Source organism: Oncorhynchus gorbuscha, linkage group LG02 (genome assembly GCF_021184085.1).
Source record: "Oncorhynchus gorbuscha isolate QuinsamMale2020 ecotype Even-year linkage group LG02, OgorEven_v1.0, whole genome shotgun sequence".
Classification (NCBI taxonomy): domain Eukaryota; kingdom Metazoa; phylum Chordata; class Actinopteri; order Salmoniformes; family Salmonidae; genus Oncorhynchus; species Oncorhynchus gorbuscha.
In genome coordinates, this window is record NC_060174.1 from 9,786,070 (window position 1) to 9,800,347 (window position 14,278).

Here is a 14,278-nt window from a genome sequence, read left to right on the forward strand (position 1 = left end):
GAACTCATGACTAGAGAGTTTTTGGAGGCTCTTTGTTGAAAGACTGTGGGAAGATGCAATGCCTTTGGAGGCAGCCGTGCTGCAATCTAGACTTACTGGAGAGGTTCGCTCAGGAGAACCTTGGAGACGTTCAAACATGTCTTCACATGGTGTTGGGGACCTTGACAAGGAGATGTCCTTCAGCTGAGACAGAACACCACCTACCAACATGTTGACCTCAAGGGACATATCAGATATTTTCTTTCCTACTATGGAGAAGCAAGGTGCATTTGATGTCTGATCCTCGCATGAGGTCAAGATTGTTGAAATGACCTGTTTGGTACCATTGTTCATTAGACCCTCGTCTGTTTCAGTCCAGAGAAGTTTTGAACTCTCGCTGACACCCATGTGTAGAGTCACTTCCTGGTTCAAACTGGGCAAGTGAGGCACACTCTTACTAGCTTGCGTCAAGTTCTGGCTTGCCAAACCAAGGTACTCCTTAGTCACAAGATGTCCAGAGTCCTCTGTGGGTGTATGGCTAGACATTCTTCTCTGCACGTCTGACTTCCGCCGGTGAATGGTGAAGCCCTTTAATGTCTTTTAATATTGTTATATAAACTAGTGGTAGCAGACCAGATCCTGCTCTTTCGCTTTTGTGCATTTACCTGGAGGTCAGGTTCTCTCTCCTCTACTTCTGCAGGTTGCGCCAAGCTCTGCAGGTCTTCCACAAATGTGTCAATGATGCCAAAGGCAGCAGAATCCGCACAAATATCCTTTGACAAGGTTCTCTGGTTTTGAACGGAACAAGACCTGGATGCTACAGAATAAGCAGGATGTGCACTAGTTAAGCTACTGTTGGACTTTTTAACTAGGAACTCACTCACTGCTTGAGTGGTGTCTCTCTTGAATTCCTCACTTGAGAGTTTTTTCATGCAATCTAACAGACTGGTCAAAGAAGCTGTGGCCTTACTTCTGCTGTCCTCAATTTGACAGGGGAACTCACATACTATTGGTGATGAGGCCCTGGAATGGGAGATATCCCCAAGCTGAGCCAGAACACCCTCTACAAATTGTTGTCTCTCAATAGAGAAGTCTGATCCTTTTTCTCCAACAGTGTACAGGGGGTCCTCCTTTGACATCTCAGTGTTGTACAAGACCAGAAGCTCTGAGATGACTTCTTTGGTGCAAGTTGTCAGAAGGAGCTTGCTTTCTTCTGACTCAGTTTGTGCCCAAAGAGGTTTTGAGCTCTCACTTAGGCCTCTTTGTAAAGTAACTTCACCAGTGGACTCTGGCAACTGAGGCTCACTCTTACTGGGCCTATATTTCATGTCTAAGCAAGGAAGTGGAACTGTCTCCTTAAACTCAGCATTTGTGATGTTGTCATCAGATGTGACAATGCTCTTTAAGGCACATCGCTGAAGCTTGCCGAAATAATCTTTCAAGTTGTTTTGGATGCTGTGGTAAATGTGAACAGCAGCAGACCAGGCACTCTTCTGTTGGGGACTCTCTTCAGATTCAGCCAAGGACTTCATATCTGACACGAAAGTCTTAACAACTACTGACGCTGCTGAGCCCACTGGGTGAATTGACTCTGTCTTTACAATGCCAGACAATGTTTGACCTGATACAGCACCTGTTAACTCAGACTGAACGACTGAACTAGGAAAGCTCAAACTACTGACTTTTTGGCAAGAACTCCACTCACTGCTTGTATTGCTGATGTTTGAAACTCCCGGCTGGAGAGTTTTTGGATGCTCTTAGATGTGAGCGTGCAGGAGGAACCAGATTCACTAATATTGTAGCTGCTCTCGTATTTCCTTATCAGGGCATCAAGATCCTCAATGAAGCCAACATGCGATGCCAAAAATGTGATCTTGTCCTTCAGATCTTCCAGCAAATTCTGTTCGTTCTCGTCAACAAAAGCCAACATTGTGTCAGAGATGGTGGTCATGACTTGCCCTGTTAGACTCTTGCTCTCTTGGTCAACTTTTTCAAGTTTAGCAGCCAGCTCTCTCACCATGCTCTCAGTCACCTTGGTCTGTGAGTCTCCCCTTACCGGTGTCACTAGAGAGGTTTGGCTAGCGGAGGCACTCTTAACGACCACTGATAAGGCCGACTTGACATCTTTAGCCAACTCTGCCATTACAGCAGGGGTTAGCATCATAGAGCCTGCACTTCCAGATGGGAAATTGGACATGCATGCAAGTTTGGAGAGAGAACCTTGCAGGCTGTCCTGCACACAGGTTAAAAGGGTGTCCTCTGAGACACCTAAGAGGACTTGTAGTGTCTCAGAGTTGGTTGTTTTCTTCTGCACATCAGACAGAGAGGTTAGAGTCCTTGGGGGAAAAAACAACAGAAATCATCAAAGTCAAACAAATAATATGTTAGGCTGTGATGCACATTCAGTGTGTCAAATACATCTGCACCATTGAAAACAATGAGGAAAACGCTGCTGTTTCTCTGATAAAAAACCTTAGTGTGATGTCAGCCAACTGCTTAATTTCTAAAGCCCAATAAAATGTATTTTGTATAAGTCATTTGTATTAAAACTGGCCTGTAGATATCCATCTATCCTGGCAATATCTATCCTCTACAAAAATCCAAATTGCTATAAACTTCAAATACTGTAACTTCAAGGACAATCATAAATACAAGGCAGTTTGAAGAAATGTTAAAGGGAAATTTCTAAATGTTTCAACTTCATATTCATCATCTCCAGCACCACCCCAACATCGGCATATGTGAAAAACGGGCATTTCTATGTTTTGTAGTAAAAAAAGAGAAAATAAGTGTTTTCTATGACATCATCAACCAATTAGTAGGCAATGCCTACTCATAATTGGTTAAAATCACACGATACACACTGATGATGTCATTAGAATCTAGAGCTGAGCATTTAACCAACATTTTTATTTTTTGTTTTTTAAACAACTAATTGACCGACGTCGGCTCAATTATTTGAATTCCATATAGTTAATTTTTTTTCTTCTTCTGTAAGCTCGATGCTCAGTTTCTGTAGAGATAAATCAGATCAAGCACGAACTATGCAATGTAGTAGGGAGTTGTAGTTTCCAACAGGCCAATATTCTACATAGTTTAGCACAGAAAATATGGCAATTAATTCCCATAATCCATTGCACGCCCACTTGCTTGTCCACTCTGTGTGGAGCAGATACGGAAACCTCATTGACTGAGACGGAGAGACGAGAGAATGCATGAGAGAGATAAAAAGCAGTTGCGTTGCGAGGATTCTCTACCTGGAAATACATGATCTAAGTGATTGACAGTTGGTGTTCAGCGGTCATAAAAGTAGGTCTTATTTACTTAGAAGAACTACTAAAATAGTGATTTTGTCAGACAGGATAAGCAGCAGCTCTATAGAGATGAGTTGATGACTTGGAATGAAATAATAAAGTCATCAAATAAATATTTTATATGAGAAAGTAAATGATGGTTGATAAGTCATAAACAGTAATGGACAGTCACTACCATCATGGGACTTTTATTCATTGTTTTATTATGTGTTGTTACAGCATTCAACACACATAATCCATAGTGCATTCAATGTCTAAAAAAAGTATTGAAATCCAAAACCGTGATAATTTTTTACATATTTTAATCGAAACCAAACCAACCTCAAAAAGCACTAATTTCTCAGCACTATTGGAAACAGTTACGTCCCTCTATATTTTTTTTTTTACTACAAAGCATGGAAATGTGTAATTTTCACATATGGTGATGCTGGAGATGAATATGAAGTTGTTAAATTTCCCTTTAAGAACATACCTCATGGCCCCCTTGGGCAGGTAGCTTCCACTGCCCTTAGTCAGGTAAATCTCCTTGAACTTAAGTTGTTGTGATTCCTGCTCTTCTTCCTCTTCCTGCTCCATACAGTTGGAGGAAGGGTAGGGAGTCGGGATGCGAAAGCTATTGTAAGACTTTCGACTGCCTGGCCTCTTAGATACACCAGCCTCAGTAAATCTCACGCGGGACTTGGTGTTAGTCTTATCGTCTAACAGACTGGTGAGTGACGCTGTGAGAGATCTCTGTGACAATGGAGAGGAGGCAGCATCTTGGATGCCCAGCAGTTCGTAAAGACCTGGGATGATGATCTGCATCAGCTTGTCCGATAAAAACTGGACAATCCTCAGACACAAGCCGGCAAGCTGTTGTTTTGTCAGCTGTATTCCAGAAACAGAAGAAGTGTTTTAAAATGTTGCATAGTGTGTGTTTCAAAAGCTTACGAACAAGGTTAAACATTAGGCAGAGTTTTCATGGTAATCTAATTAAATTGTCAGTAACATGATCTTACCGGGTCAAACATGCCCTCACGAATCCCCCTCCATTGCCTGAAAACAATATTGTTATAAATGTTGTCATATCAGGATGCATGGCAGAATAGTTTTTATTTAATTATTTGCCTGATCGTGAAGTTATACTTGCTTTGTGTCAGTTGTTTTGGCAAAATTGCAATGTGACAACTTTTCTAGCACTGAATTTTTTTTTCCGATTGATCAGTTTCTAATTTGATCCTATTTCCTTGAAGGTGTGATAGTACCAAAGAAAACAGAACATACTTCTCAGTTAGGTTTTGAAGGAAGTCCCTAAGTGTCAGATGTTCTACATTGTTGAGCTTCCCCTCTTCTGTGGTTTCCATCACTGAGGTTGCTCTGCTCCTGGTAGAAATGTAATTATATTGCAAATAATCAAACTTAATATACAACAAATATCATACTGAAATAATTATTAACTGTTAAAGAGTGGAGGAGCATTGGCAACGTTGGGCCAATTAAACAACTGCAACACAACAGAGATGGTTGTGGTACGTCAACATTGCCAATGATAGCATCACTATAACATTTTATGTCTAAACTGTTTTTGCTTTGTCATTATAGGATATTGTGTGTAGATTGATGAGGAAAATGTTGTATGTAATCCATTTTAGAATAAAAAAATGAAAATGTGTAAAAAGTCAAGGGGTCTGAATACTTTCCAAATGCACTGAAGCAGTCTATAAGATATATCTTATTACAGTTTAGGCCTACCTTGTTATTTTCTTCCATCTGGCAATATCATATTAATGGATTAAATCTATTTAGTTTGTTTTGTTGCTAGTATTTTTATTAATAATTTGAAAATACAAGTATTATCTACTTTCTGAAGGACAGCCAAGTTGATAGGCAACATAGAACCTACAAACAATTATGACACCATTGGAGCACATGCACGTGTCACAAACACCTTTAGCCCAAAAAAGCAGTGTAGCAGTGCTGCCCAAGCTGGGGGCGATACACTTTTATTAGGCTTTTATTCAGATTCACAAACAATGCTCTACTTGAAGTCAATGAGTAAACATGTAGCAACATGGCTGAGCTTTAATGTGTAAGTAGAAGTTGACTCTAACCATATGTAAAATCCCAAAATGCTTGCCCTAAATACCAGTCTAGCACCCAGGTATGTCTCCTGCTATTTATAGTATCTTTCAAGTACATCTTATTACAGTTTAGGCCTATCTTATTATTTTCTTCCATCTAGCAATATCATTTTAAGGGCAAATACACACATGTGTTGTAGGCCAATGAACTCCATAGTTTTAATCAGAGTTTATAATAAGGAAGGGGAATTCTGTAACAGTTTATGACATCAAAGGTATGGCAGCTAAGAAGAATCATTTTCAAAACAATGTCCAAAGCGGGAAATCATTGGATGTGATTCATTCGATTCTATGCAATTTCATCTTTGAGGACTGACATGGAAGCAACCATTACACAACCCTGAACTCAATAACCCCACCCCAGTTTCAGAAGAGATATCAAACCATATCTTGTCATTCTGTATTACATCCATCACTGTCTATTACATACACCCAGGCTGTGCCTGGACAGTGATGGATGGCTATATGGAGCATCCTTGTCCATCATGTTCAGTGTGTTAGTGCTCTCACCACAGCGAGGCAGCAGAGTACCAGTTGAGGTAGGTGCAGGTAGAGCGTAGTAATTAAAGGCAGTGGTCGCCTATCCATCCCCATATCAACACCTGCAGCATCTCATGACACGCGCTCACACTCCCCCATTTACCACAACTTCCAAACTAACTGGACCTAAAAACAATGTGTAACTTCGTGGCCATTCCAAGTCAGGATCACACCTAATAAATACCAAATAGCTAAAGAGGATAAACCACAAATAAATTCATGTTTCCTAAAACAATGTGTAACTTTGTGGCCATTCCAAGTCAGGATCACACCTATTACAAAATAGCTAGAGGATAAACCACAAATAAATTAATGTTTTGTAGGGGGGAGTTGACGATTATGTGGTGGTTGTTTCACTATCGATGATGAAATTGCATTAAATCAAAAGAGTCAGACCCAATGATTTACTGTTCGTAAGGACATAGTGCCACTAGTAATATTGAACATTAAGTCGAAATGTAGCTCGGGGAGTTCAAGATCCAAGATCACATTTTCTTTCTATGGATTAGCCAATCTGTCAAGTGTTGGTTGTCCAGTAAAAAACTCAAACTTTGAATTAAGATTATCAATCAGATTCTGTGATCAATGTGAATCTGTGAACAGTCTTGTGAATCTTTACTCGAGTCCCCATTAGCTAACGCTATAACGTTAGCTAATCTTCCTGTGGTCCAACACCAATTGATAAGACATTACAAACAATTACAAATTAAGACTTTCCAAACATTTAACAAGTAGACAATACAGACAACTAAAATACCTGACATTCAACATTCAGTTGGTGCTTTGTAGGTGATGCAATAGCTGTAAACTATAGAGCTCGTGGCCAAGGTGAGTTAAGTGGCTAGAGTGGTTTCCTGTATGCCCATGCTGCACATAGCCCACCCCAATGCACTAGTTAGCCTAGTAAACAAGCCTATACACCGCGGGTAAATTGCCACTATTCACTGTTACAGTGGTCAGAGATCACAGCCAGAAGCCTACCACTACCAACGGGCTACAACTGTTCAGTATTGTTGTCTAATTTATGGACATCGTCTATGTGACTTTAAAAAATGATCAAGTAGACCCAACACAGCTTCAGAAGATGTAGGTACATTTGACCAATATTCATGTATCCATTTTTCAGTTAGCATGGTCATGTTTCCTTTCACGTGAGAAATATTAACCAAAGCATCATTTTCCCTTGCTTATCTCCTTCAAAATACTGCAAGCTACAGAGCTATATCAATAATGACTGTATTGGCATGATTCCATACCTTATTATTGACTTCAATTGGAGGTGCAATTCACTCCTTTTGACGAGTAGGTTTGGTCCTCATTTCCAGAGCAAATGTGCAACAGTTCTACACACACATATTTAACTGTCTGTTTTCATTACATCATCAGCTACCTTTGTTACATCACAAAGCCAGCTGGCTAAATCTGGCACATTTACAGAAATACAGTAGATTGTCCCTGTCAAATACATTTGATAAAAAATGTCCAAAACAAACAGTGGTGGAAAAAGTCCTCAATCAGTCAGTTGCAAACAATATGACTCAAGTAAATGTGAAAGTTGCCCAGTAAAATACTACTTGGGAAGTATTTGGTTTGAAATATTCTCAAGTATCAAAAGTAAAAATAATTAAGCAAAGCAGACAACACAATTGTATTGCTTTTTTAAAATGTAAGAATAGCCAGGGGCACACTCAACATTCACGTTCGTAATGATAGTTTATTACACTTGTCTGAGCAGTCAAACTGGTATGAGAAATATCCCATTCATAATAGAAAAGACGATGTTCAGAATACCTGGAGTGACAATTGCTGGAAAGGGTTTACAGCATTATAAAAGTTTGATTAAAAACAGAATATTTATTCACCCACAATTTATTCCTGGCGCACTCTTTCAACTTGAAAATTAAGTTATGTTCAAGGATATTTAGATTTTTGTGGCTTAAAAATAGAGTACAAACTCAGTCTGTACATCACTTTAATATTAATAACCAATGTCAAGGCATCATGATACAGAGAAAGACATACAAATGCTACAGTCTACCAACATCAAATAAATGCTGATGACAGACATATTTATGCAAAAAACAGGGGGTAAATTAATTTAGATACAGTCACAAGCTCCAATCTGAATGGCAGCAGAGAGAATAATGTTTATTGGTCACTAACAGTCTCATGATGTCCGGGCCTTCATTTGAGGAGACTTCTCCTGGAACCCGGCTTGCTTTTGTCTCCGTTCTGCTTTCTGTTCTTAGCATAGGAGGTGTTTCTCTAGACGAAGCCTGGAAAAAATAAAGAAGACTAATTGTGACAACAGACAAGTGCTTTTGCCCTTGTGAAGTTGAAGCTGACCAAAGACATCCTTTCTCCAGGCCCCAGGTCTTGCTCTCTCCTGACCTGTCTGGAGCAGGCGGAGACCGTCTTCTCTCTCCTTCACCACTGTGTCTCTTCATGGACCTTTCAATCTGAGGACATAAGGGTTGTCTCAATTTCTCTGGACTGGAGTATCTGCATTCATTTTTAAAGGTACTAGTTGGACCAATAACACTTCTCCAAAAGAGACCCATTGATAGCTGTCATTGACATTAAATCATCCCCCTTTGATATTCTTGTATTATTACCTATGCCCTACTAGACATATTTCCAGATGTTTAATAATGGAGAACCTGGTCAGATGTTTAATAATGGTGAACCTGGTCAGATGTTTAATAATGGTGAACCTGGTCAGATGTTTAATAATTGTGAACCTGGTCAGATGTTTAATAATGGTGAACCTGGTCAGATGTTTAATAATGGTGAACCTGGTCAGATGTTTAATAATGGTGAACCTGGTCAGATGTTTAATAATGGTGAACCTGGTCAGATGTTTAATAATGGTGAACCTGGTCAGAAGTGCCGTGTCATCTACCTTCTTCAGTCGCTCTGGACTTGGCATCTGAATCCTTTGCCTTTTGGACTCCTGCTCAGTGGTAAGCAGCATGTTCTTCTCTTTCAGGAGCACATACCTGTGAGAACAGTTTAGTTCATGGATATTCATTCTGGAGGTCAGTGCTCTTCAATGAGCACTGTTACATGCGCACAATAATGTGATTGTGATTGGTTAATATAATAGTTCTTTAAGGTTAATGTAATAGTTCTTTAATGTTTACATGCTTTGCAAGAAGAAAGATTTCCTTAATAATCCTGTATACATGGACACATCTGAGAATGAGGCTACATGATGGGATTTTGAAAAATGCAGAAAATCGCCAATCACAAACGTTCTACCATGTTATTTTTGTGAAAACTATTTGATTCGGAGTTCGGACATAAAGTTTGCATGTGAAAAGGGGCAGAACGACAGATTTGTACCTTGTCAGCTCGGGGATTCGAACTTGCTACCTTTTCGGTTACTAGTCCAACACTCTAACCACTAGGCTACCCTGTCGCCCCAGAAAACCAGGTGTTTTAATCAACTTTAATCAACCACCTACCAGAGCTTGTGTAAGTCCTCAGTAGTTTAGTTTTTGTCCTTAGTTGCTTGGCCATCCATGGTGCTCCTACAATTAATCATGAAAATAATCAATTTCATACTCAGTCCCTTAGTCGGAGGAAATGTATTTATTTTTAAAATTTAAAAAAGCTTTGCTTTGGTGATCAGATATACTGTTGAAGGGCTAACCTGACTTCACGGTTGCCTCCCCCCAGTTTTCCGGAACGTCGGAAAACTCCTCAAGTCCTCTCCTGCTGATGGTTGTGTGCAGAGGCCGACACTGACGGACAAGGCCCACATGACAGTGCGAACTTGAGCTAAAAATAGGAGATGTTAGCCTAACAGAGGGGACAACAGCAGATTTAGGTACATGGTAAAATACATTCATCAGCATCCTCACCACTGCATTAAATTACATTACAGACAGTGCCATGGTGGTGATAGCCCATGGTAATGACACACAGTTCCATTACATTACACATAAGAATCATTGAACGAAGGCATCTTCTGTACCTGGGAGTTTAGTTAAGAGCTGCTAAACTCAATCTAAACATTAACATGCACCTCTTGTGGTACTGGTTTGGAAGTATATTGAACTATATCTTTCAAATCAACGATAAAAGATTTTCATAAAACAAAGATTACATTGATACATCCCTTTTATAGGGTTAGGGTTCCCACACGGTCATATGTTACGTCATGTGTTTACAGACAGAAAACAGAGGGACCACCTGTGCTAATTATCTATATAACAGGCACTGAACACCTGAGGACGTCTCATAATAAAGACTGGAATGGCGTGAATGGAATCAAACACATGGAAACCATGTGTTTGAGTTCGATACCATTCGATACCATTAATTCCATTCCAGGCAATACTATGATTCCGTCCTCCTCAATTAAGGTGCCACCAACTTCCTGTGGTGTACAGTAAGTGCATATTTTGCATTTGTGAAATTATTTGGATGTGATATGAAAGTTAAAGGCTTTATGTTTTAGAACAATATCGCAATTGAGAATCAAATCACGTTTAGATCGAGTATTTGGTTGTTAGAAACGGTAGGCTTTAGATTCTTACCTGTGAGTATAAGACTGAGATTTGGTCAACGTGAGAGCAGACTGTTGAGCTGATAAGGGTGTAGATATCCTAAAAGCGTTTTGAAACTGTCTGCAAAGTGTCAAAACACATCCGGTTGAGGTCACCGCATTGTTTGCTCTAATACTCTACCCAGGATGCATCATCAAAATAATTAAACACACGTAAATACTTTTAGAAATTTTAATCGTGAACAAAAGCTAATCAAAAGCAACATATTGGAAATTAAATATTTACATAAATTCTTGATTTTGTTATTCGCATATGTTTTCCCTTAGTAAATATGGCTGCTTCGACTCTACATGGTCGAGCCAATCACAGAGGCGTCTGCCAATCTGCTTGCCCTCAGTAGCGATGGTGGGCATGAGTGTTCTTCGGTCTGCCGCTGCTTTTGCAGCCAGGCTAAATCCTCTAAAATCGGGGAATTCTGTGGTGAATTTGCTCAGCAGAACTGCACAACGCACAGATAAAGGTAAATGGTATTCCACGTTTCCAACATCTACAATTCCTTCTTTCGTTGTGGGCATTTCTTATTGTGACCTTGTAGCTAGTCCTGTGTGACTGGCTAACGTTAGCTTCCTGCTAACGTATTCTTATCGTTGCTAGTTGGCTAGCTAGCCATGGTATGACCTAGTTAGCCATCTTTCTCTCAAGTGTCTACTCTTGCCAGCACTACAAACGACAACCTACACATTTCATTTTACTGATTGATTTTCATAGTTTTCAAACGACTTGTGATGCTCATGAACTTGACGTGTTGTTGACCTGCTTAGTGGGCAAACGATAGCTGCTAAGCTAGCTAACAACCAAGCTAAATACACACAGCCTTGCTAGCACAACACACACCAAAACAACTGAATTTTCTTTCATCCAAGTGTCACAGTGATTACAGAATTTAATTTTTGACACAACACTGAACAATAGTTAGCTAGTTGAATGGTAACTAACTAGCAACCTTTCCAACCTTTTCCTCTCTAGGTGCAGCAACACATTAATGCAATGCTTTATATGCACACATAAATAATGTGTTGCTGTGTTTAACATCCCTGAAAACGTTGCTTTGCAGTGGCAGTCCGCTGGGGAAGCCATGGGAAGCAGATGTTTATCATCAAGCCCACTGGCTTCTATGACCGGAGGTTTCTGCAGTTATTGGTAAGTTTCTAGTTATTCAGACTAAAACTAGTTCTCAACCTCTAGGCACAATTTGATTGAGAATAGCATTTGTCACTTGTGCAGTATACAACAGGTGTTGACCTTACCCTGAAATGCTTACTTACAAGTCCTTAAAACAACAATAGTTTTAAGAAAAATTCTGACTTCTCTCTGCGGTTTTCAGCGGTTAGCTTCAGCCAAGACTGGCTCATGTGAACTGCAATCCCGACGCTGTGCTGTAACGTTTAGAAAAGTCAATCATCGGCTTTAGAAACAAATGGTCCTCAATTTTCGTCAGCGAGAAAGAATCTTTCAAATAAGAAACAATTAGCAGTTCACAAATCAATACAGCTATGTGCCTCCATCTGAAGAAAATACACTTACGCTTACATACAGGTGTTCGGAGCATGTTAGATAGCTAATTAGCCACGGTGGTCGCCTCTGTCCGTAAACAAGCGCTGTAACATGGAGATATGGCCGTGTGGGAACACTAACTATATATAGTTGTGTATCAATTTGAGCCTTTTTGGTTTTTCCTTATGCTTCCAAAACCGTACCGCAAGCAGTGCGTGTTAATGTTCAGACCAAGCGTCAGGGCTCTTAATAAAACTCCCCCATACAGAAGATGCCGTCGTCCAATTACTTTTACGTGTAATGTAATGGAACTGTGAGTCATGATCAAGGACTGTAACTATCCTATTTACATCACTGTCCACAGCACTGAACCACTTCATTCACTAACTTATTCACCCCCCACTTTTATTCCTAGAAATTCTATATCCTGCTTACTGGAATCCCAGTTGCGGTCTTTGTGACATCCGTGAATGTGTTTGTCGGTGAGTGTGTGTAGATATTTCCATTGTACAGAAATGTTTCATTTTTATATGGGACAGCGGTGATGATGAAGACACTGGCACTTTCAGTTCATGTTTATGGAGAAATATGGTAAAATATAAATTAACCTAAATATTTTATTCTGTTTTTTTTTAAGGTGAGGCTGAGCTGGCTGGAATTCCTGAAGGTTATGAGCCTGAGCATTGGGAGTACTACAAGGTACTACGATCCCGCTGTTATATTCACTCATCACAATCCATGCCTTATTAGCAAATATCAGAAGTGACTAGTCATTCTATCAGAAAATGAAATGGCATCAGCTAGCCTTTAAATCTGAACAAAACATTCACATTGGAGATACCACTGGAGATTGCTTACAATAGGACTTGGGCAAAGTTGATTGTGAGTCCTATTGTTGTCCCTGTATTTGCAGCATCCTATCACCAGGTGGATCTCACGGACCTTCTATGACTCCCCAGTGAAAGACTATGAGAAAATGATGGCTCTGATCCAGATTGAGTCTGAGAAGGGTGAGATGAGGTGAGTGTCACACAGTGATGAGCTGCCACTGACTACATAGCCTGTATCTAATTGGTTTGCTGCCCTAACATTTAGGTCCTCTTGCAACATAGTGCTTGCATTCCTTATGTTTTGTATTAACAAAAAATGGAAAGTAAAATATTAAAGAAAAGACTGTTGACAATACACATCTACAATCTGTACAAATATTTTTTTGGCAAATGTAATGTTTTTGTACCTGCAGACTGAAACAGCTAGAGGTGCGTAAGCAGATGAGAACGAAGGGAGATGGACCTTGGTTCCACATTGAGACACTGGACAAGAATCTGGTCGACAACAGCATCAAATCAACGCCTGACAATTAAACCAACCGGTCCAACCACCCAGTCTAAACTGTCAGTGCCATGTGTTGATGGCTCACTGTTTGTATATTATTTTCTTCATGACTAAAATAAAGTAAATGTCAATACTTTGAAAGGCTGTTTTTCATCTTTAGACATGTATTTTCTGTTAATGGGCTTCACAATTACAATTTGGTTTAGCCGAGGTGCGTTCATTTGGCTAAATGTTTTGCAACGGTACGTACTGAATGGCCCATTCTCTCGCAGTGGTGCACAACTGTCTTTCAACTTTCTTTTGAGTTATTGCTCCCATTTGTTGTGATGAAATTACAATGTTCACCGACAGGTCGTTTATGCTTCCTCATACCTAAGAAAAGTGACTTTGTCATAACCAATGACTGTCCACTGGATGGCTGTGCTGTGAGGAATGTTTCTCGATCATTCTGCATTGATATAAAAACAGTGAAAGATATGAAACGAAGTGAACGCGCGATCGTGTAATGATCGATACTCTCGGGACATTTGCTTTCACAACAATGCAGATCAGATAAGCCTTTTAAGCTGCATCCGTGGACTGATTACAGGAGTTGGGGTAATTTTAAATGACAGGACACAGACTATGGTAAAAGTTTGCAAGCCAGAATGATTCAGATAGGCCGGAGCCTATCTGCTGTTTTCTGTAGTGTTAGGCAGATTGATGTACAAGTACACCCTACTGGACATGGCGCTAGTCTATCGCGGGGCCTTACCCCGAGTCTAACTCAGCCCATTCACATCCTCTAAACTTAGTACAATATAAAAATGTGCCACAACAAATTGTTTGGTGTAAATGCATGTAATTTGGTGTTAGTATAAGTGTCTAGACAGGTCATTATATAGTAAACCTCCAGTGTCGAGATAATTACTTCAGCATATGT

General features: G+C 39.9%; 2 protein-coding genes and 1 pseudogene across 2 annotated transcripts; 1 reads left to right on the plus strand and 2 right to left on the minus strand.

Moving 5' to 3' along the window:
• Window positions 1-3,396: 3,396 nt before the first annotated feature.
• LOC123991134 lies at window positions 3,397-4,649 on the minus strand. The gene is made up of 3 exons (XM_046292370.1): window positions 4,557-4,649; window positions 4,292-4,328; window positions 3,397-4,160 (listed from the first exon to the last, which is right to left on the minus strand). The coding sequence occupies exons 1-3, from the start codon at window positions 4,634-4,636 to the stop codon at window positions 3,663-3,665; spliced, it is 615 nt and encodes a 204-aa protein (XP_046148326.1). The 5' UTR covers window positions 4,637-4,649; the 3' UTR covers window positions 3,397-3,662.
• Window positions 4,650-7,647: 2,998 nt separating this feature from the next.
• LOC123996869 lies at window positions 7,648-10,487 on the minus strand (annotated as a pseudogene).
• LOC123996860 (NADH dehydrogenase [ubiquinone] 1 beta subcomplex subunit 5, mitochondrial-like) lies at window positions 10,285-13,492 on the plus strand. The gene is made up of 7 exons (XM_046300643.1): window positions 10,285-10,349; window positions 10,794-10,987; window positions 11,582-11,667; window positions 12,437-12,503; window positions 12,659-12,720; window positions 12,935-13,041; window positions 13,265-13,492. Exons 1-7 carry the CDS (start codon window positions 10,300-10,302, stop codon window positions 13,383-13,385), a joined length of 687 nt encoding a protein of 228 aa, XP_046156599.1. The 5' UTR covers window positions 10,285-10,299; the 3' UTR covers window positions 13,386-13,492.
• Window positions 13,493-14,278: the final 786 nt, after the last annotated feature.

Coding starts and splice junctions, on each gene's coding strand:
- LOC123991134 (XM_046292370.1), bottom strand. CDS start 4,636: ATGGAAACCACAGAAGAGGGGAAGCTCAACAATGTAGAACATCTGACA. Junction 4,329..4,556: donor CTTCAAAACCTAACTGAGAA/GTATGTTCTGTT, acceptor TATTGTTTTCAG/GCAATGGAGGGGGATTCGTG. Junction 4,161..4,291: donor GTGAGGGCATGTTTGACCCG/GTAAGATCATGT, acceptor TCTGGAATACAG/CTGACAAAACAACAGCTTGC.
- LOC123996860 (XM_046300643.1), top strand. CDS start 10,300: ATGATTCCGTCCTCCTCAATTAAGGTGCCACCAACTTCCTGTGGTGTA. Junction 11,668..12,436: donor GGAGGTTTCTGCAGTTATTG/GTAAGTTTCTAG, acceptor TTTTATTCCTAG/AAATTCTATATCCTGCTTAC. Junction 12,721..12,934: donor AGCATTGGGAGTACTACAAG/GTACTACGATCC, acceptor CTGTATTTGCAG/CATCCTATCACCAGGTGGAT.